The 22,185-nt window shown below is 44.5% G+C and overlaps 1 protein-coding gene across 1 annotated transcript in view; it reads left to right on the top strand.

The window, feature by feature from the left end:
- Positions 1-760: 760 nt before the first annotated feature.
- LOC126188568 (zinc finger and SCAN domain-containing protein 5B-like) overlaps positions 761-22,185 on the top strand; it is a 66,679-nt gene continuing 45,254 nt past the window's right edge. Inside the window, exons 1-4 of the mRNA XM_049930169.1 lie at positions 761-807; positions 946-1,143; positions 6,956-7,412; positions 9,702-9,933. Of these exons, the coding sequence (XP_049786126.1) occupies positions 761-807; positions 946-1,143; positions 6,956-7,412; positions 9,702-9,933 (934 nt within the window). The remainder of the gene's footprint in view (positions 808-945; positions 1,144-6,955; positions 7,413-9,701; positions 9,934-22,185) is intronic.

The raw sequence follows: 22,185 nt of genomic DNA, 5'->3' as shown, positions 1-22,185 counted from the left end.
TGCTGGTTGTTACCCTCATATTATTTCTTTCCAGAAAGTAAATAATGTGTGTACCAAATTCGACTGAAATTGATCCTGGGATTACGAGGAGCTATTTTCCAGTGGCTTTGCCCTCGTTGACACATGTGAGATATGTTTTACATGTACTTGAAATATTCCAAACGTATTTGCACACATTTTCACTTGTATCTCCTAGTGAAATTTCACCCTCCAGTCTCGTTTTCACGTATCAGGTCCGAATTTGTTATCATATACTCCTACAACGGGCAACGGCCTTGCCACAGTGGATACACCGGTTCCCGTCACATCACCGAAGTTAAGCGCTGTCGGGCGTGGCCGGCACTCGGATGGGTGCCCATCCGGGCTGCCGTGCGCTGCTGCCATTTTTCGTGGTGCACTTAGCCTCGTGATGCCAATTGAGGCTACTCGAACGAGTAGTAGCGGCTCCGGTCAAAGAATAACATCGTAACGACCGGGAGAGCGGTGTGCTGACCAAACGTACCTCCTATCCGCATCCTTGTTAAGAATGAAACGGCGGTCGGATGGTCCCGATGGGCCATTTGTGGTCTGAAGACGGAGTGCAAATACTCATACAGTGACAAATTACCTGTCACCTCACCTGTCAATAAGGTGACCTTGCCATTCAGGGTGTTGCATTTTTTCCAGTAGAGTCGTTTGCCACCGCTGATGGTAGTGGCATCAGAAGGTGTGGGGTGTGTTGTGACTGGGTTCGTTCTGGTCGTTGCAGACGTGCTACGAGATGGAGCGCTACCTGAAGGAGGAGCCCCGCGCGCAGCGGCCGCGGTCGTCGCCCTCCGCGCAGCAGGAGGCGGCCCTCGGCAGCCCCGCGCCGCCCCCGCCGCCCCCGCAGCCGGCGGCGCCCGCAGCCAGCCCAGCCCCCGCCGCCGCCACCGCCGCCGTCAGCAGGAGGGCGCCGGCCGCCAGCCCGCTGCCGGCCGTCCCCTCGGCCACGTCCTTCGCCAGCGTGCCCGGTGTCTCCAAGCACCACCTCCACCACACCACCACCGCCGCCGCCACCACCACCACCTCCAGAGCTGCGACCGCCTCGAGCGCTCTCAGCACGCCCACCTCCCGGCAGCACCGCCGGCACCACGACGACGACGTCGGACATATTTCTGCCAGGTGAGAACCGGAGCAAACTGATACAGTTATGATACACTATCGTACAGATATTGGCTTAGTTGTCTGTTCACAGCACGCACAACTAAGCAGCATCTCATTTGAATAAGTATCTGTCTACACACTTTGCCACGTAAAAAAATAACCAAAAAAAACACATGAAGTATAATAAATAATTTTTTTCAGTCGAAAGTGTTTGTTTTACTATTTACTACATTGCACGATGTAAGCTGAAGAGCCAAAGAAACTGGTACACATGCCTCATATCGTGTACTTCCCCGCGAGCACGCAGAAGTGTCGCAACACGACGTGGCCTGGATTCGACTAGAGGGAATTGACACCGTGAATCCTGCAGGGCTGTCCATAAATCCGTAAGAGCACGAGGGGGTGGAGATGGCTTCTGAACAGCACGTCGCAAGGCATCCCAGATACGCTCAATAATGTTCATGTCTGGGGAGTTCGGAGGCCAGCGGAAGTGTTTAAACTCGGAAGAGTGTTCCTGGAGCCACTCTATAGCAATTCTGGACGTGTCGGGTGTCGCATTGTCCTTCTGGAATTGGCTTGTATGCACAATGGACATGAATGGATCTAGAATGAAATTTTCACTCTACAGCGGAGTTTGCGCTGATATGAAACTTCCTGGCAGATTAAAACTGTGTGCCGGACCGAGACTCGAACTCGGGACCTTTGCCTTTCACGGGCAAGTGCTCTACCACCTGTCGTGCTTGGGTAGCTCAGTTGGTAGAGCACTTGCCCGCGAAAGGCAAAGGTGCCGAGTTCGAGTCTCGGTCCGGTACACAGTTTTAATCTGCCAGGAAGTTTGACATGAATGGATGCTTATGTACGTGTCACTTGTCAATGTCGTATCTAGACATATGAGGGGTCCCATATCATTCAGTCGTCGTTGGTCCCGTTCTTGCAGAATCTTTTTCCGGCCCCTCCGATGTCGGAGATTTGATGTTTAACTGGATTCTTGATATTCACGATACACTAGTGACATGGTCGTACGGGAAAATCCCCACTTCATCGCTACCTTGGAGATGCTGCGTCCCATCACTCGACGCCGACTGTAACACAACGTTCAAACTCACTTAAATCTTGATAACCTGCTGTTGTAGCAGCAGTAACCGATCTAGCAACTGCGCCAGACACTTGCTGTCTTATATAGGCCGTATTCTGCCTGTTTACATATCTCTGTATTTAAATACGCATGCCTGTACGAGTTTCTTTGCCGCTTCAGTGTGACTCCATCGTCATGTGTAATTCGATTATCGTAAAGAGGGTAATGTAATGAAATCGAGTTAAATTAGTCGATGCTGGCGGAATTAGATAAGCAGAAATTCATGTTACCACAGTAAGCCGCTTTTCGTGAATAATACTTTATTGACAATCATTTTCAAGTCGACTTACGAATATGGTTTGATGAAAGACTACTTGGTGGGCTTCTGTCTTCCAAACCCCAGAAATTCTCATAACTGATGTGGAACGTGCTATAGTCAAGATGAAACAAAGGAATTCCTCAGATGATGATGATATAACCCAGTCGATATTTTCAAACTGATGAATCAGGATTACATAAATCTCACTATGTTACGGAAGACAATATTCAGTATTCAGGTATAAGATATCGGCTGAGATGAAGAAAATACTTCCTGTCCAATGTGTACCAGTAATAAGTTATGGATGTGAGACATGGACATAAAATGAGTTCACTTGCTGGAAAACTCTTAGTAATTCAACGAGGATTTCAAAGGTAAATGTTGCTACAAAAAGAAAGACCGAAAGAAACCAGTAGATATCAGACGTACAACAAAGTTCTGTGACGTAACGGGAAGTGTAAACATCTAGAGAAGTTAGTGGGCTGGTCATGTCGCTCGAAGAAGGGATGGCAGATGGTCAAAACAGATACTAGACTGGAGCTCAATTTATGCCAAAAAAGACCGTGGTAATGTCACCAGAAAGATGGGGCAGCGACTGAACATATAGAGCTACATTCAGTTGTCAACTGGAAGGTCAAGCTCGGCAGAAATGGAAGAATCTGCTGGAATCCTACGATTCACGCCGATTAAAAGGGGCCACGTCAAGGAAGGATTAGTTTGGCTGATGGTGATGATCTTGGTAAGATAGGTTAACACGTAAAAAGTCGTATCCAAATTAACAGTTGTCTTAGTGGTGAAAATTTATATTAGAACTTTCTGCACTGCTATCAAATGTTCTCCTCATCACCAATAAGCACACGTCCGTCGCATCTGTATGACATCTCCTGAGACCTATTGACGAAGCTCGTACAGCTTTGATAGATCCTTGTTGTCATGTGGTGTGGAAAAATGAAATGATCGTTTGGCGTCATTGGCCGGGAGGCCCCTTACGGGGCAGGTCCGGTCGCCTTGGTGCATGTCTTATTACATTCGACGCCACGTTGAGCAACCTGCGCACCGGATGGGGATGAAATGATGATGATGAAGACAACACAACACGCAGTCCTTGAGCAGAGGAAATCCCAGACCCAGCCGGGAATCGAACCTGCGCCCCTTAGGACGGCAGTCCGTCACGCTGACCATTTAGCTATCGGGGTGGACCAAGTCGTGTGGAGAACGTATGACCGTAATTTACTAAGATATTCCAAGATGTTTCGATTACAGTGTATTTTTACGTTGACTTGGAAACAACACGTCATACCAAATGGTTCAAATGGCTCTGAGCACTATGGGACTTAACATCTGTGGTCATAAGTCCCCTAGAACTTAGAACTACTTAAACCTAACTAACGTAAGGACATCACACACATCCATGCCCGAGGCAGGATTCGAACCTGCGACCGCAGCAGTCGCGCGGTTCCGGACTGAGCGCCTAGAACCGCTAGACCACTGCGGCCGGCGTCATACCAAGACTAGTCGTGAGTAAAGCAGTATTCACTACAAGCAGCCTCTGGTGGTGACAAGAATTTCTTCAAATGCATTACAGCTGTAGAGTGCGTTTTACAAATATACAGGGTTATTTTGTCGAAAGTCGACATGTTGAGAAACGTGGCTGTTGTACTTAAGGTTTATAATTTATATAAAAAAACAGCTACCAGCCACATGTATGGTTTAGAAAGGTTTATTATCTTCAGACCATGACCGGTTTCGGATTTATCTTTACAAATCCATCTTCAGATGGCAGATTACAAGCGTTCTTAGTTGGACCCAGTTTTGTTTATGTTATTCATTTGCTGCAGAGCTGTGTAGTTCTGCCTGACGAAATATTCGTAGGTTCTCATTTGTAATGTGAAGCTGGGCCACGTTTTGTAAACGTTATTCGTGTGTGCTGCGTGTCAATTAATATGATGAGGTTAAAAGTGACATCCATAGACTGGAATAGCACTCACATAGTGCATATTGAAAAGTTTATCAAGCTTGCGTTCGAAAACATAAACGCACGAATATTTCGTCAGGCAGAACTACACAGCTCTGCAGCAAATGAATAACATAAACAAAACTGGGTCCAACTAAGAACGCTTGTAATCTGCCATCTGAAGATGGATTTGTAAAGATAAATCCGAAACCGGTCATGGTCTGAAGATAATAAACCTTTCTAAACCATACATGTGGCTGGTAGCTGTTTTTTTATATAAATTATAAACCTTAATATACAGGGTGTTTCAAAATTACACGTACGAACTTCGAGGGATGTCTTGAGGCACAAAATTAGCATAGGAACATGTGTCCAGAAATGTCATCCAATGACACTAAAGAGCGCTAAAATTATAGACTCCGGCGCCTGTAAATGTATGTATATAAGGGGTGATTCTGTGATGATGATACGAATTTTCTCGGATGATGGAGAAGGATAAATGTATCAATTACAGGTATGAGTCCCTGTGCCGGATACCAACGAGTCGCAAGTTATAAACGAAAACAGTTCTGATACTTCTGGCCAGTGAAATATGCGTGTTGGTACTGTTATTGCTAACATTGTAGGGTAGGTAACTTTCAGAAGTGGTAGTATCGAACAAAACAAGAAAAAAATGTCCAGTAAAGATGAGCTCTAAATGCATAGCTGAGGAGCTGTGAGCACTACTTGTTGATCACTACTATGAAACACATATCCTCTATTGAAAAAAATGCTCATAGCTCTTAACGTATACTTTTCCCGTCCATGTATTCCACCGTTCGAGGTACCAGAAAGTTTTTCGCTTATAACTTTCGACTCGTTCGTTTCCGGACCAGGCTCCCCTATCTGAGACTGATACATTTGTCCTCCCCCATCATCCTTGAAAGTTTGTAAGCATCTCGGAATCACGCTGTATATACATATACGCATAAAATTTCGACACTCTGTAGTGGCGTTGGATGACGTTTGCCGACGCGGGTTCCTATTATTCCTCAAGCCACCTTCTGCATCCTCTCGAAGTTTTTCAGTGTAATTTTGAAACAAACTGTATACTGGAATTACATGAGGATACGTGACGCTGAAAGTAGGGGATGAGTTTTGCTGTTAGGGGAGTAAAATAACTGGTGATGACGGAAACAGAATGGATTTAAATTGCAGGCTAGCATTAACAAGGAGAGACATTTCTGAATTTGTTAACATCCAATATAAAATGTACGTTTGAGAAAGTTGTTTTCTGAGAGAAACTGGAGTGTAGGCCTGCGTGGAAGTGACACGTGGACAATAATCAGTTCAGGCAAGAAGAGAATAAAAACTGTTGAAATCCGTCCTACAGAAGAATTTTGAAGACTGGGTGCATAGATGGAGTAGCTATTCAGTTGAGTTAGGAAAAAAAAAGAAATTGATTGTACATCTAGATTAAAAGATGGGATAAGATGATTGTACATACCCTGAGGAATCGTCAGTTTGCTGATGAAGGGAAGTGTCGAAGGTGAAATTTGTAGAAGGAAACCAGGGCTTGAATGAAATAAGCAAGTGCAAGTTGATGTTGGCTGCAGCAGCTATTCCGAGATGAAGAGGCTTTCACACGATAGACAGGAGTGGAGAGCTGCATCAGACTAATTACTGAATTGGAAATAACAACAACAAGCATTAGTTTTCCGGAGTGTGACGAAATGGTGCGAGAATTTACGTCCATTATCTCCACACGACATTACGATGGGTGGTTTTGGGTGCGTGTTCTGATACAATTTTGTAGGAGTGATGCTGAGTTTTACATTTCTCTTCGTGGTTTTCGACTGCAAGAGCGAAAAAGTTTGTAATAATGTAAGTCTGCATTTAAAATGTGGTAGTATTTACTTTCTATGTAAGACATGTTTTTCTGTGCGGTAAGTAAATACAGCTTGGTTCAAGACTTACGCAATTTCGCATGATAAATTAGATTTGTTTTTCGCTTTGAAAAAAAAAAAAAAGAAAATCACCACCTCCGTCGCAAACGAAACACAACTAGACGATCATATGTATAAATATAGACGAACGGGCCCTTGAAAATGAGAAGAAATTCTCGAAATGCGCCGTACTATGTATGGAGATAAAACAACATTATAAAGTGGCTTGCAGCAAAAATTAATTATGTTACAAGATAAAAAAAATTACGTATAATGTTAATTATGAAAACAAAGCCGTCAGTGGGAGCCATATGGCATTTATCGTAGCAACACTAACAAACCGAGTCTCGAGAGATGAATAACTTAAACTGTTCTTATGCCTGGCGCAGTGTAAAATAACATACGTCATTCTAGAACACTGGCCTGAAGTACGGTGCGGTTAAGGTTTTTTCACTCGGTTCGAGCTCGGAAACAATTTGATGACTAACAACCCAATTTATTGTTGTGCCTACTTTTACTGCAGTTGAGATGAGCGGGAAGTTTTATGATGGACACAGATCGAGACGGCAGTTTCCTCTGATGCTGTGGGCTGACCGCCGTGGTGCGCGTGGCAGGTCGCTGTCCGAGGACGAGGAGGCGCTGGACGAGCTGGACGTGGACGTGGACGTGGACGTGGACGTGGACGTGGACGTCGAGGAGGACTTGGACGAGGTGGACGACGAGGAGGCGGAGCTGTCGTGGCAGGAGCTGCCGGCGGGCGGGCGGCTCGCGTGCCGCGCCGCCATGCTGCTGGTGCGCCAGGGCCAGCGCGGGGACCCCGCCGACGCGGACGTCGACGGCGACGGCGACGCGGACGGCGACCTGGACGCGGACGCGCTCGACGACGACGAGGACCTGCTGTACGAGGTGGTGCAGCCGCTTCTCACGCCGCCGTCCAGCCCCGAGTCCGGCCGCGGCAACTCCTCCAGCAACTCCAGCTCCTCTTCCAGCGCCGGCAGCACCTCCAACGGACAGGTGAGCTACTAATCCTTCCATTTATACCACCCACCTCCAACGGACAGATGCCTCATCAGCTCTTCTTCTGACACCACCCACTTCCAACAGATAGGTGCGTCCAATTGTGTGTTTAGCTATTCCAGGTATACCGTATACCTCGAACTGATAGATGGGTTTTTCGGTCTTCCTCATACACCCCCCCAGCTTCAGTACGACAGTTCCAGTTCAATAATGTGATTAGCTTCTCCTGAAATACCAGCCGCTTCCAATGGACAAGTGTCATTAAATAAAGTGATTAACTGTTCTTGATATAGGAGTACTATCTACTTCAGTGGGCAAGTGCTTCATTAGTTCTGCCTCATGAATCATCCAACTCCCGTAGGGCAGGTTTATTCCAGTGAGCTTATTAGTTCTTCCTGATATACCATTCACCTCCAATGCTTAGGTACGGTCTACTTTTATTAATCGCTCTTCTTGAAATGACATCCAACACGAGAGGTGATATGTCCAAACTTTGTGACTGGATCTTCCTAATATTCCACGCTTCTCCAAAAGGCATGTATGTTCCAATATTGTGGTTGTCTCCAAAACTTACGACCTACTTCCGGTGGGCGAGATATCTATTTGTGCGAATAGTTCTTCAAATCATCTCTTCCTCATTTACCACACACCTCATTTCAGTGCTGTGATTACCGCTTCCGAGCTTCCCAGCTCCTTTACTCCCTAATGATTTGGCGTTCTCAACCTACACCCATACCACTTTCATAAGGTTCTTTCAGTTCTGTACATCATTGTCTCATTTGTCCTTATTATTTACGAATATATGTATACATACATAAATAATCCATTTCTACAGCTATAAGTCTTCTTCTGGGGTCAGCATTTAAAATCTGTAGTTCTGATTCAGAGCATAGGACAGGTTCAACCGTTACCTCCAGTGAGCATATGCACTTCACTGTTGTAATTAGCGCTTCCTGACATACCGCCCACCTCTAATAGGGCAAATAGATTCAAATATTAAAATTAGCTTTCCCTCACGTACGATCTACCTTCAGTGGGCAAGTGCATTCCATTATTCTGATTGCCTCTTCCTGATGTACTATATCTCCAGTGAGCAGATGCATTCCAGTATTGTGATTATGATCTGTTCGTATGCCATGCACCTTCAATGAGCAGGCATAAGCATCCAAATGAGCAGTGTTCCTGAAGTCATTTTGACACAATTCAGGGGAAAGAAGATGATTCATTGTATTTCTGAGGATTCTACTGGGATGAAGAGGAGGTGACTACACGTCTCATACGTGATATCTAAATGCGACACAAAATCTGCCAAGTCTCGCTTTTTCGGACATCCTCCTTGTGTACTCCATGATGCTCCATTACATTGCTGATGTGGTCAACCAAGGACATTGTGGTCTGATGCACTTAAGCCTGCCAGACTGTTTCCATCCAAACATTTTCTTTACTCCGCGATGATTTGGCGTTCTTGACCTACACCCATACCACTTTCATTAGGTTCTTTCAATTCTGTACATAACTGTCTCATTTGTCCTTATTATTTACGAATATATGTATATATACGTAAATAATCCATTTCTACAGCTATAAGTCTTCTTCCGTGGTCAGCATTTGAAATCTGTAGTTCTGATTCATATCATAGGACAGGTTCAACCGTTAGACTATCCACTCTTAACTTATTTTTGTTCGAAATGTCCTTTCCAATCAAATTCAGCTACAAGCTTTTTCAACAGTTCTCCTTTATCCATTCTATGCAGTACATCTAACTTTCTGCCCATTACCACAACCACCCTCTTTCTCATGTCATTTTACACACACGACAAACTCAATGTTAGCTTGCTAACTGACATTGTGGCATTCCATGTACTATGGTTGGCGTAATTTAAATTTAATGATTGTCGTCGTCGATTGTTGTCACTATTACTTCCGAATTCCTGTATAGACCCTCTACCTAAAAGAAATCATCATGAACTTGATATCGAGATTAATTCCATTAATTCCGGAAATTCAACTGGGCCAACATACGAACTGCAAAATTTCGATGATATGAATTTCGTCTCCGCCACAAGTCACAAGTTTTCAGTTTGTCCTCACAATATGAGTAACTCATATCTCTTGTCGTACTTTGAAACTCAAATTTACTGACCACAATTGTGCTTTTGGAAGTTTAAGTAATAGTTGAGTAACATTCGTTAGATGACATGGCGCTTTACCTGCCCAGTAGTTCATTGCAGCGCGTACAGAGCGTTGTTTCTCTCCAGTGGGTAAAGATGCACAAACGTGTTTCAGGTGGTGTTCCGCGCGTCAGCGTCATCGGCGCATCACCATCACCACCACCACCACCATCACCTCCCACCCAGCGTGGCGCCAAACGCACCGCACATCACCCACGTGCCCACGCGACATCGGCACGACGTGTCACCCGACTCCAAGAGGCGGATACACAAGTGCCAGTTCACCGGCTGCAAGAAGGTCTACACCAAGAGCTCGCACCTCAAGGCGCACCAGCGGACGCATACAGGTGGGTGACCATCGCTCACAAACCGTCCTCCGTAAAAGCAATTCAACCTGTTTATCTTATTTTTTCTCACCGTGTGGTTCAAACATACAGGGTGCGGCGCTTAAATCAGAACAAATGAAACGTTTCTTTAAAAACACAGTTAACGAAAGACAAGTAAAAATTGGAAACCCTTTTATGTGTAAGTAGTGGCATCTTTCAAGACTAACGTTACTCAATATAAACCCCTTCAACCGCAATGGCCGCCTCCAGTCTTGTTCTAAAAGCCAATGGCCTTGCCGCAGTGGTAATACCGGTCAAGTCACCGATGTTAAGCGCTGTCAGACAGGCTGAGGATGGAGGACCATCCGGTGTGCCGAGCGCTGTTGACGAGCGGGGTGCATTCAGCACTTGTTGGGCAAACTGCGGAGCTACTTGATTGATCACACACACCCTTCCATACCCGCATCCAGTAACGCTGAGGCTGACACGGCGGCGGGTCGGTACCGTTGGGTCTTAATGGTCTGTTTGGGAGCAGTTTTTTCCGATCTTGTTCCTAAAGCAATCGCACGCATTCTTCAAAACAGCGCTGTCTATATCGCGAATGCTATGCGTAGATTCAAATGGTTCAAATGGCTCTGAGCACTATGGGACTTAACATCTGTGGTCATCAGTCCCCTAGAACTTAGAACTACTTAAACCTAACTAACCTAAGGACATCACACACATCCATGCCCGAGGCAGGATTCGAACCTGCGACCGTAGCAGTCCCCCGGTTCCGGACTGAGTGCCTTGAACCGCTATACCACCGCGGCCGGCGCTATGCGTAGAGATGCGACATTAGGGTGTCTCGTCTTATTGGTAACTCTTTGGACTACGCTTCAGACATACGAGTAGAAGTCGTGGAGGTCCAAATCCGGGCTATTCGGGGGCCACAAATCCTTTGACCAGAACTTGTTAACGTTGTCCGAGAGCCAGTTTTGGACTAACTGGCTCATATGAGGTCTTCGTCTGCCATACGACGCATTGTCCACTCGCTGGCATGCAAGACTGGCGCCAATTTCTTCAGCGATTGCCCCGAGTCCTCTGAAAACAGCACCTGAGCCTTTTCAATGACTGCCGCAGTTCTTGACAAACGTTTCTTCCACTGACGTTTCCTAGCCGGTTTAGCGGAATCTTCCCCAGACTTCTTCGAAGCATTATACTTGATCACAATATGGTAAACAGTTGAGCTCGGGTCTCGAAGAATCGAACTATTTGAGCGGGCGAACGCCCAGTGCCAAGATTTTCGATAATCGCGGCTCTTGGGTTGTGCTCCGCACTTGTTCGAAAAGTCTCTGCCATTTTGAGGTTCTGACTTTTTACTAGAAGCCTATGCTTTCGAGAACGCCAATCGCGACCAACGGCGGAACTACGATGTGGTGACAAATTCGAATTGAAATTTGTACGGGTTTTAGTGCCGCAACCTGTACACACTTTTCATCTTTTTCCTATCTTAAGTCATCTCCTCTTTCCACCTTGCGCTAATCTTATCATTTTCACTTGCTTACTGCAGAAAATGCCATCGATAATTCGTTTGCATATTCTAGTCTGGCCCCACAATTTTTCAGTTTTACTTCTCTGTGCAGCGCTAACTTAATTATTCAAAGGCGCCACAGCGTATACCCTATCCAGCTCGGTCTTCTTCTGCAAACACTTTTCGACAGAAACTTTACATCAAGAATTCTCTCTAGTACCTCATCATTTCGTACTTCATACGCGCATGCAATTTTAATATTTTTACACACTTAATGAGTGAGTCAAATCAATTACATGCATTGTGATAACAGACAATCTTGTAACGAAAATATTTTCTAATGTCGTCACTCCACTATTTCTCAGTTGGTGGCAACGTTTTCATTTCGAAAGAGCTACTGCAGCTAACAACCCCCGTTACTATTGCCATCATACTTTTAGTCTAAGCTGTATACCCTAATTTTGGTGTTGCTGAACCCTCCAGCCTTTTTGTGTTCCCATTCAGAATCAACTTCCTCTGTAGGCCCGTAAACAGTTACAGGAAAACACACACACACAAACACACACACGCACAAGCACACGTTCGGTCCTTTTTATGGGCACGTGACGCGGCAAGGGGAGTATACATCGTGTCCCAAGATGAATGGTTAGTGTTCAGGGATATGGCAGGAAATATAATTCGAAGCTGAAAGTCTAGTAAACATGAGCTCTAAAATTCACACCGTACCTAAAGACCTATGACCACTTGTTCAGTAGAAAGGTATGTTTCAGAGTAGCGAGGGTGAATAAGTGCTGAAAACTCTTAAGGCAGGCTGGATAGTTTTTTCTTGATTTGACACATACTACCACCTCGCAAAACATGGAAAGTAAAGAGCTTTCAGTAGCAGAAATGTATTTCACCGTATCGAAGATCGAAGTTCTCATAGCTCACAAGGTATGCATTTTAGAGCCGATGTTTACTGGACTTTTTTGCTTCCAATGATCGTTCGTATCATGTCTCTGAATACTGACCATTTCTCCTGGAAACGTCTGTATAAGCGGAGCAAAGGCAAGTGGTGTGTTTTTCTGGCGAGTATACGGGTCGCATATTGGAAGACCACTGCCAAGAATGACTACTACAAGGGTAGGTTTTTATGGCCTGGCATCTAGGAACAGGTGCCTCGTGAAAGGCAAAATCTGGCGGCAGTTTGCTTGATACTATCTTGAATATCTATGGAACGTGATTGAAAAACGTTCAGACCACGAGCAGACGGTAAAGTGCTGACAGACCACGCCTCATTACAGAATTTGGATGCCGTAGGCTTGTGCGCTCTGTAAAGCAGGACAGGTGGCGATATGTGGCAGATCTGGAGACGGACTGCTCTGCTGGTACGGGTACAAGCGTTCCAGAGCACACCGAACAGCGCGCATAGTTGAACATGGGATTCTGTAGCAGCCGGACCCTACGTGTTCGTACGTTGTGATGAAAGCAGAGGGCACGAAATAGTCGAAATTCGACCGAAAAAGAATATAAACTTGACACCTGGCCAGACGAATCCCGTTTCTCGTTGCACCAGGTCGATGATTGTGTGCATATGCGCCGTAATCCAGGCGAACGTCCTGCGTTAGTAATCGAAGGCGCCGTCGCAGCTGTGAACTGCCTGAACATTATTGTGGATGACCGCCGTCCCTTCAAGCTTTGACGTCTTACCCGATAGTGAAGCATCTTCCAGCAGGATAACTGTTGATGGTGCAAGACCAGAATCGTGCTGCAGGGTGTGATGAGCATCAGTGAACAGAAATGGATGTTTCGTCCAGCATATTCGCCTGAACTGAATCCGATGTTACAGATCTGGTACGCTATCGGCCGACATCTCCGCACCCAGAAACCACTGGTCCGTAATTTATCAGAAATGCGTGAGCTGTGAGTAGACGTTGTCATATACATTACGTGATCAAAAGAATCCAGACAATTGGCTGTAAATGACTTACAAGTTCGTGGCACCCTCCATCAGTAATGCTGGAATTCAGTATGGTGGTGGCACACCCTTGCCCTTGATGACAGCTTGCACTCTCGCAGGCATACGTCCAGTCAGGAGCTGGAAGGTTTCTTGGGGAATGGCAGCCCATTCTTCATGGAGTGCTGCGCTGAGGAGAGGCATCGCTGTCGGTCGGTTAGGCCTGGCACGACGTCGTCGTTCCAAAACATCCCAAAGGTGTTCTGCAGGATTCAGGTCAGGACTCTGTGCACTCCATTACATTACAGGGCTGTTGCTGTCGTGTAACCACTCCGCTACAGGCCGTGCATTATGAACACGTGCTCGATCGTGTTGAAAGATGGAATTGCATCTCCGAATTGCTCTTCAACGGTGGGAAGCAAAAAAGTGCTTAAAACATCAATGTAGGTCTGTGCTGTGATAGTGCCACGCAAGACAACAAGGGGTGCAAGCCTCCTTCATGAAAAACACGACCACATCATAACACCACCACCTCCGAATTTTACTGTTGGCAGTATGCACGCTGTCAGATGACGTTCACCGTGCATTTGCCATACCCAGACCCTGCCATCGGTTCGCCACATTGTGTACCGTGATTCGTCATTTCACACAACGTTTTCCACTTTCAGTCGTCCAATGTTTACGCTCCTTACACCAAGCGCGGCGTCATTTGGTATTTACCGGCGTGATGTGTGGCTTATTAGCAGCCGCTCGACCACGAAATCCAAGTTTTCTCACCTCCCGCCTAACTGTCATAGTACTTGCAGTGAATCCTGATGCAGTTTGGAATTCCTGGGTGATGGTGTGGATAGATTGCCTATTACACATTACGGCCCTCTTCAACTGTCGGCGGTTTCTGTCCGTCAACAGACGAGGTCGGTTTGTACGCTTTTGTGCTGTACGTGTCTCTTCACCTTTTCACTTCACTATCCCGCCGGTAAATGTCGACCTAGGGATGTTTAGGAGTGTGGAAATCTCGCGTGCAGACGTATGACTCAAGTGACACCCAATCATCTGACAACGTTCGAAGTCAGTGAGTTCCGCGGAGCTCCCCATTCTGCTCTCTCGCGATGTCTAATGACTACTGAGGTCGCTGACACGGAGTACCTGGCAGTAGGTGGCAGCACAATGCACTTAATATGAAAAACGTATGTTTTTGTGGGTGTCCGGATACCTTTGATCACGTAAGTGTACCTCCGTAAACGTACCATGGACTTGTCAAATCTGTGTCTCTCATAATCGCTGCTTTGTTGCGTTCCAAAGCTGGATCAATAAGATATTAAGCGTATTTTATCCATAATCGAACCAGTTGAACTCCATGACTGCTACTTTATTTAGTGTAGCATAATAACTACTGCCAGTTACAATACAAGATGCTTTTATATAAGACACGGCCGGTTTCGGGCTTGTGCCCATCTTCAGGGGTTTGCATTCATGTACATGTTCACAATCTTAGTGGTATGGACCACGGTTTGAATAAAAAACAAATGATGCCGTTTAAATACACACAAATGAAACATATGTAAGCGGTTAAGCGGCATGTGTTGTACAATTTTGTAGTGCTTATGTGTGTGAATTCCTAAGGGACCAAATGGCTAAAGTCATCGGTTTCTAGACTTACACACTACCTAAACTAACTTATGCTAAGAACAACACACGAACACCCATGCCCAAGGGAGGACTCGAACCTCCGGCGGGAGGGGCCGCGCAATCCGCGTCATGGCGCCTTAGATCGCTCAGCCACTCCGCGCGGTATTGCAGTACTTACATATAGCTGGTTCTACCATATATTTTTCATGTTACATTTATGACACATTTTTAACAAAAATATTTTGTTATTTATACGTTAACTGTATAGTAGTCAACATGCTAATTATTCGTAATTTCATATTATGTTCAAAAAATGGCTCTGAGCACTATGGGACTTAACATCTATGGTCATCAGTCCCCTAGAACTTTGAACTACCTAAACCTAACTAACCCAAGGACAACACACAACACCCAGTCATCACGAGGCAGAGAAAATCCCTGACCCCGCCGGGAATCGAACCCGGGAAATGGCAGTTTAGGTGTTGGTAACTTCAGAAGCACATGCACTCGCAACGTCCAACGTGCTTACGTTGGAAAAGAGAGAATACCGTCAAAGAGCTTAAGTCAAAGAAGTACAAAGATGTTACACATACAGATACGTAACAGATATCGCAAATTACGAAAACGGAATTGTTTCATATTGGTCGAACCACAAAGTCGTTGAAAATTTATAGAATGATTGCTGGTAAATTATGTAAGGTTAAATAGACATTGTAATTTAGAAAAAAATTATACCTATGTGGGAGTCATGAATTAAAGTTTTTATTTTTAAAATATTTCATTAAAGATGAAAACAAATGACTTGTTTGCGAGTTCTACGTGTTCATTGAGAATTAGGTGTGGGGATTTGGAGATATGGATGTAAATTCCGAGCTCTTCAAGCATATTCATTTTCTTTCAGTGTATATTATCTGCAGATTACCTTTAATGGCTGTAGCTGAGTGGTCATCTACTTTCAGATTTGTTGCAAAAGTGAATTTATCAAAATTATTTAGCCGGAAGGCACCCATCTGCTCCCGGTATCTTATAATGAAACTTTGTCCTGTCTGGCCTATGGAGAACTATGGGCAAATGTCACATAAAAGGTTGTGAATACCTGACTTACTGTGACACTGGCTACTTGTCTGGTTGCATTGAACGATGTGCTATTGTAGCTCACTATTAGTGCTGAAGGATATTTAAATACTGCTGTCACGAATAAGGTTAGCTACTTGGTATGAACTTTTTCCTATAAATGCGAAGCGAGGTATTAAGCAAATGACCATGATGTTTTGATTCGCCTGCGAGCAACCGCGAGAGTTACCAGCTGAAAGAGTAGCGATATTCAGCCTGCAAATAATAAATATGCGGCTGGTTTTTTTACTACGGTCACAGATGAAAAAGACTGTGTAACTCGACTGAACTTCACGTGCTCTTCAGTTACACACGCTACACAGAGAATTAAAATGTGTCCGAACAGTTTGCTTGCTAGAGACGGAAAGAATAACCAGTGTGTCGTCCTACCATGTAAGAGAGTTGTGCGCTCTCTCTTCACCGCTATCGGGAACAAAAAGGTTCAGATGATGGCTAAAGGGTTCCCGAGAAGTCTTTAGAGCTCTGAGAGAAGAGAGCTGTAGTCCATTGACGTAAAGGGCTGGGTTCGTCTTACAGAGGGCGGGAGGCGTCCATTGTAATTAGAGTGCTTCTTTTGTGAATGGGAGAAGTGCATTTCATTTTCGCCTGTTAATATGGTTAGAATTCCGACTTCAAATGGACGAGGTGTGCGCTTTGTGCTGTGCGATTTCGTCGGCGTGCCCTGGGCACTTCCCCGACGCCGTAATTAAAATATTCGCTTTGTTTCGTTGCAAAGTCCATGACTGCTCTTTTTACTCATTTTACCACATTACCTGGGGCATGCAGAATATTTCTGAGGGACAGAGATTACATTAAACGCTGAATTTTGTTTAACAGGAGCATGAGGGAAAAAATGAGACCTACCTTGCTTGCCACTGCTTTTAGGCTCATATTCTTCTAGCTTCTGAAAGGGAAGGAAGATTCGGGTTTTGTGGTACGTCGATGTATAAATAATTAAAGACAGAGCCGAGCTCGCGTTGTACAAGAACGTCGGGCATCATGTGGTTTAAGGGACTGTCATAGCATTCGTCTAAGGTGGTTCAGAGAAATCACGATAAACGTAAATCTGTGTGGTCTGAAGGGGATTTGTATCCAGTTGCCCCAGAATGCGAGTCCTGGTCCTTACCCACTGCATTACGTCCGTCGGCAATACATTGTATAATATACGCGTGTTTCAGCAGGAATAGCAAATACTTCTCGAAATAGTCTCTCTCTCTCCTCTCTCTCTACTCATTTAGTTGATTCCGACTATCCGTGACCCCAAGAGACTAAAGCATGCCAGTTTCTTCTATCCTTCACTTTCTCTGGGAGCATTTGCAGGTTGGAATCCATTACTTCTGCGATGTCATCGATCCATCTCATCCTTTACTGCCGTCTCCTCCTTTTGCCTTCGATCTTCCTCAGCATTAAGGTGACTTGCGAGTGGCCGCCTGGAAAAACACAAACAATTTCCATAAAGTCTACACGGCTCTAACTGAAAAACGTGAATTGTTAATGGGATGAAAACTGCAGGACAATAGGAGTGTTTCTCGCTGAAGATTTTGTTACACAATTAGTCACATTAGTTTTCAAATTGACTTGATTACACTTTTTGTGAAGACCAGTGGATTACATGTTTACATACCGGTGCATACTTGGAATCTACCCAATTATTAACTATATTACGTACATGTATGAAACTTTAAGTACACATAAACAACATGTCTATCTAAAAGATAGGCTACAGTCATGTCATTTCAGCAACAAGGTCTTCTTCTAGAAATATTTACACCTTCATCTACTGTATTCCTTTTCTTGTTTCCCCTGGTTATTCTGGCGTCTTCAGTTGCCTCAAGCACGCACTTTTCAGCTGTGGCCGCCCTCATGCAATCAGTTGCGAACAGTGACTCTGTCATATTAAACCCAGAATATATTCCTAGCAGTTCTAGAATTTCACACCTGCTAACTGCCCCACATTAAAACAAATTACGGGGTTAATAACTTTCAAGAATGTCCAAGTAGCAGCAACTCAAGCGACACAAAGGAAAATAATACTCAGAAACTAAATATCTGGTAGGGAAACTTAAGAGGGTCGCAAAGCACATCTTCTAACATGGCTGTCAGCTTGTGAAACAGTTGTATAGTGTATGTTTCTCGAACAGGAATCTAATGACATTACCGACGTATAAAAGCAGCGGAAACAAGGGTGTGGAAGCACACCGAGAGATTTTTAATTTCTTTTTTAAACGACTTCCTGATGTTCAATCCAGTTATTTTAACCACCATGTTGTTCAATAAGGTCTAAACGTCTACTTAAGATGATAAACAAAAAATCTGTTTTTTAAGCGGATTCAGAGGCAAGTTACGTTAATGTCTTCTCCAGCGAATCACGTTTTCTCATAATACGCCAAAATTAGGTAAGTTGTTTCTTCAGTATCGGAATTTCCAAACAGCAAGCTGTTTTTATTGACTGTAATACGGACATGTTCGTTCTCTTTGCTGTCCATGGAACACCACACTTCAGAAATGTCTGTTCTTCGCCGGACTGCTTTTCTTATTGTCCAGTTCTCACGTCCGTACATCACTATCGGAAAGACCATAGCCCTTCCTGTACGGATCTTCGTTGTTAAAGTTATGTCTCTGCTCCTTAAAATATTGCCGAAGTTGAACATTGCCCTTCTGCCAAGTAACAAGCATCTCACCAAGCAGTCACCATAAGCAGGAATCTTGGAGTTGAGATAATTGAACATTTTTTCACCCCCTATGTGCCGAGAAGTGATAGGTGTAGTTACAGTTTTAGTTTTCTTGACATTCAGCATAGACCAGCTTCACTCCTTCTGCTTTCGCATTCAGTGAGACTATCTTTTAACTCTTTTTCACTTTCCGCCATCGCTATAGTATCATCTCCTTATTTAATGTTATTTATATTTAAATAGCAAGTATATAAATAACCTCAGGAGATGGTAATCGAAGTATCAACCAATAAATGAATATTCCTTCCTCCTACTTATATCTCCTGAAAAACTCATGAAGGGCACCATGGGAATAAAAGGTGTTCTAGTGGTCCGATATAAACCACCAACCCTTTCCGTAGCCAAACACAAATGTTACTCCCCTGAAGTGAATGGCTCTTATTGCACAGCATCATAATCAATGAAGTAACCATGTATAGGGAGATCCCGCTGCCCCTACCGACGCCGTTTTACGCAACGCGCCGTGTGTATTTGGCCTCCATAAACCACGCGCGAGCCTTTCATATTTCCTCCCTCGCTACGCGCAAACTGTTGGTCCTGCAAAAAAAAATGTACAGTACCGTTTTGTGAGAAATTTAATATAGTTAAATATTGTACTGGGATTCGTTTTCGCTGAGGACCACGGTTTTCCAATTATTCAAGAAAAACGTACTAACGTGTCCTTCAAACGCACCTCCGCCCCACACTCATCCCTCACCAGTCACGACTTCTAATACATTGTTCGTGGCACTCCTTCATACCGCCGTACAGAAATTTCCGACTACTAGAATTATTGCCGATATTCGACTATTTTCGGCTCTATTGATTGGTCTGTTACACCACCAAAATTGTCGGCTATTTCGTTAACATTGTTAATTTAAACATGCCCGTTAAGGCAACGAAAGAAAAACGAATTTTGTAAACGTTACGCTGAAACTAATTACCTTGCGAATTTGATCCGAACTTAAGCCCTTAGAAGCGCAGTAGTTTCGTAGTCAGATTAAAGCGAAGTAATTGGTTATTTTATGCTGTTAAAATTAAAAAACTGTTAGGTCTAATTTATACAAATGTCAGTTTAACAATTTGTAAGTGTTTACCTATGTCAGAGGCGTAATAAGGCCAGTCAATTAAAATCAAAAATTGACGAATGTGGAAAACAATTCGGGCAGTTGGTAATTTTTTTTCATGAGGTAGTAAAGTGTGCTATGAAGAACATACTAGAAATCCTGACTGGTGAGGTATGAATGTAACAGTCGAGGTGCGTATTAAGGTCACTTGAATATCTAAAAAAAGCTTGACCTGAAGCGAAACGTATACCTACACAAATCTGAACTACAATACATTTCTCACGAAACGGTCCTGTTAATTTTCCCTGTAGGACCAACAGTCAGCGCGTATCGAGCGAGCGAGGGAATATGAAAATATCCCGAGTAGTTTTTCAAAGCCCTCTGATATAGCATTGTGGATTGCATAAAACGATATCGTTAGGGGCAGCTGAATCGCCCTTTATAGCTAATATTATGCGCGTTATTTATCTATTTTAGTAACAGTGGGTCAGATTAAGTAACGAAAGTTAAAACTTACTTCCATAAGAATGCATTGGCAGAAAAATTTCTAATTCCTATGATTTAGTGGTTCTGCGTGTAAATTCAAGAAGCGTGTCGGGTTTATTGTTTGCGTCAGGTGTGGTCAGCGTGTGAACGTGCACCTTTAGCTGGCTGGAATGTTTCCTATAGATGGTCAGGCATCAAGCCAATCAACGCGGGTTGATACACGTAAAAATAGAAATTGATGTGGCAAAATTTTCTTTTGTAACAAGAGTAGCCTACATGTACTTTCTCTCGCACCTTTTCAATGAAATATACAGGGTGATTCAAAAAGAATACCACAACTTTAGGAATTTAAAACTCTGCAACGACAAAAGGCAGAGCTAAGCACTATCTGTCGGCGAATTAAGGGAGCTATAAAGTTTCATTGAGTTGTACATTTGTTCGCTTGAGGCGCTGTTGACTAGGCGTCAGCGTCAATTGATGCTAAGATGGCGACCGCTCAACAGAAAGCTTTTTGTGTTATTGAGTACGGCAGAAGTGAATCGACGACAGTTGTTCAGCTATATGGGGCACTGAGAATCCGCGGGAAACAACTTAGTATGAACGTGACTCGCCTAAGGTGAACGTTTTCTGTGCCATTTCAGCCAATAAAGTTTTTGGTCCCTTTTTCTTCGAAGGTGCTACTGTAACTGGACTACAGTATCTGGAGATGTTAGAGAATTGGGTGTTCCCTCAGCTCGAACAAGAAGCACAACAATTCATATTTCAGCAGGATGGAGCGCCACCACATTGGCACTTATCTGTCCGTAACTACCAGAACGTCAACTACCCGAGGCGATGGATCGGCCGCCAGGCATCCCGTGACAGAGCACTTCATCACTGGCACTGATCTTACCCCCTGCGATTTTTTCTTATGGGGGTATGTTAAGGATATGGTGTTTCGGCCACCTCTCCGAGCCACCATTGATGATTTGAAACGAGAAATAACAGCAGCTATCCAAACTGTTACGCCTGATATGCTACAGAGAGGGTGGAACGAGTTGGAGTATCGGGTTGATATTACTCGAGTGTCTGGAGGGGGCCATATTGAACATCTCTGAACTTGTTTTTGAGTGAAAAAAAAACCTTTTTAAATACTCTTTGTAATGATGTATAACTGAAGATTATATTATGTTTCTTTCATTAAATACACATTTTTAAAGTTGTGGTATTCTTTTTGAATCACCCTGTACTTTAAGCGAGAAAGTCTAGATTTCTTGGCCGAATAGTTGCTAGCTGACTCTTTTCGTTGTCTACGTCCTCGCTAGCAGGAAATCCCAGACGGCAAAAAACAAAAGTTTCCGCCTCAAGTGCCTGTTGATGGTGAGTGGGGGGCTATCTCCCCCTCTCCCCCCGTCCCCCCCACCCCCTTACGATTTTAATCACGGCCCGGTCGTACCCCGGCAGCCGTCTCGAGTGTCGCTGCTCCTTACTTGTTTGCAGCGACAAATGTTTAATTGGAATAGTTGTCTGGATCGCGCCGCGCCGCTTTCACAAGTTCGGTAATTTAATCCTGCAGCGGACAAGGGCACGCAGCGGCGCGCCGTTCGGAGAGCGGTCACCGAGTTTGTCCTGTAGTCGGTGCGCGCCGGGCTGTTTTCGCCTATTTTCAGTCCTTAGTTAGCTGCTGCACCGAGGCGTGCTGCACTCCACTGCGTGGACTTCGGAACCCGCTGTTAATTCTGTCTGGCCAGCGCCAAACATCGAGGGAGTTAGGACGCCGGCAACAGCGAGCACGCAAAGTAGTGGTACATTTCTATAGCGCTGTAAACAAACAGTGTT

Source organism: Schistocerca cancellata, chromosome 5 (genome assembly GCF_023864275.1).
Source record: "Schistocerca cancellata isolate TAMUIC-IGC-003103 chromosome 5, iqSchCanc2.1, whole genome shotgun sequence".
NCBI classification, from domain to species: domain Eukaryota; kingdom Metazoa; phylum Arthropoda; class Insecta; order Orthoptera; family Acrididae; genus Schistocerca; species Schistocerca cancellata.
Note: the sequence above shows the minus strand (reverse complement) of the source record. Positions and strands in the feature narration are given on the sequence as shown.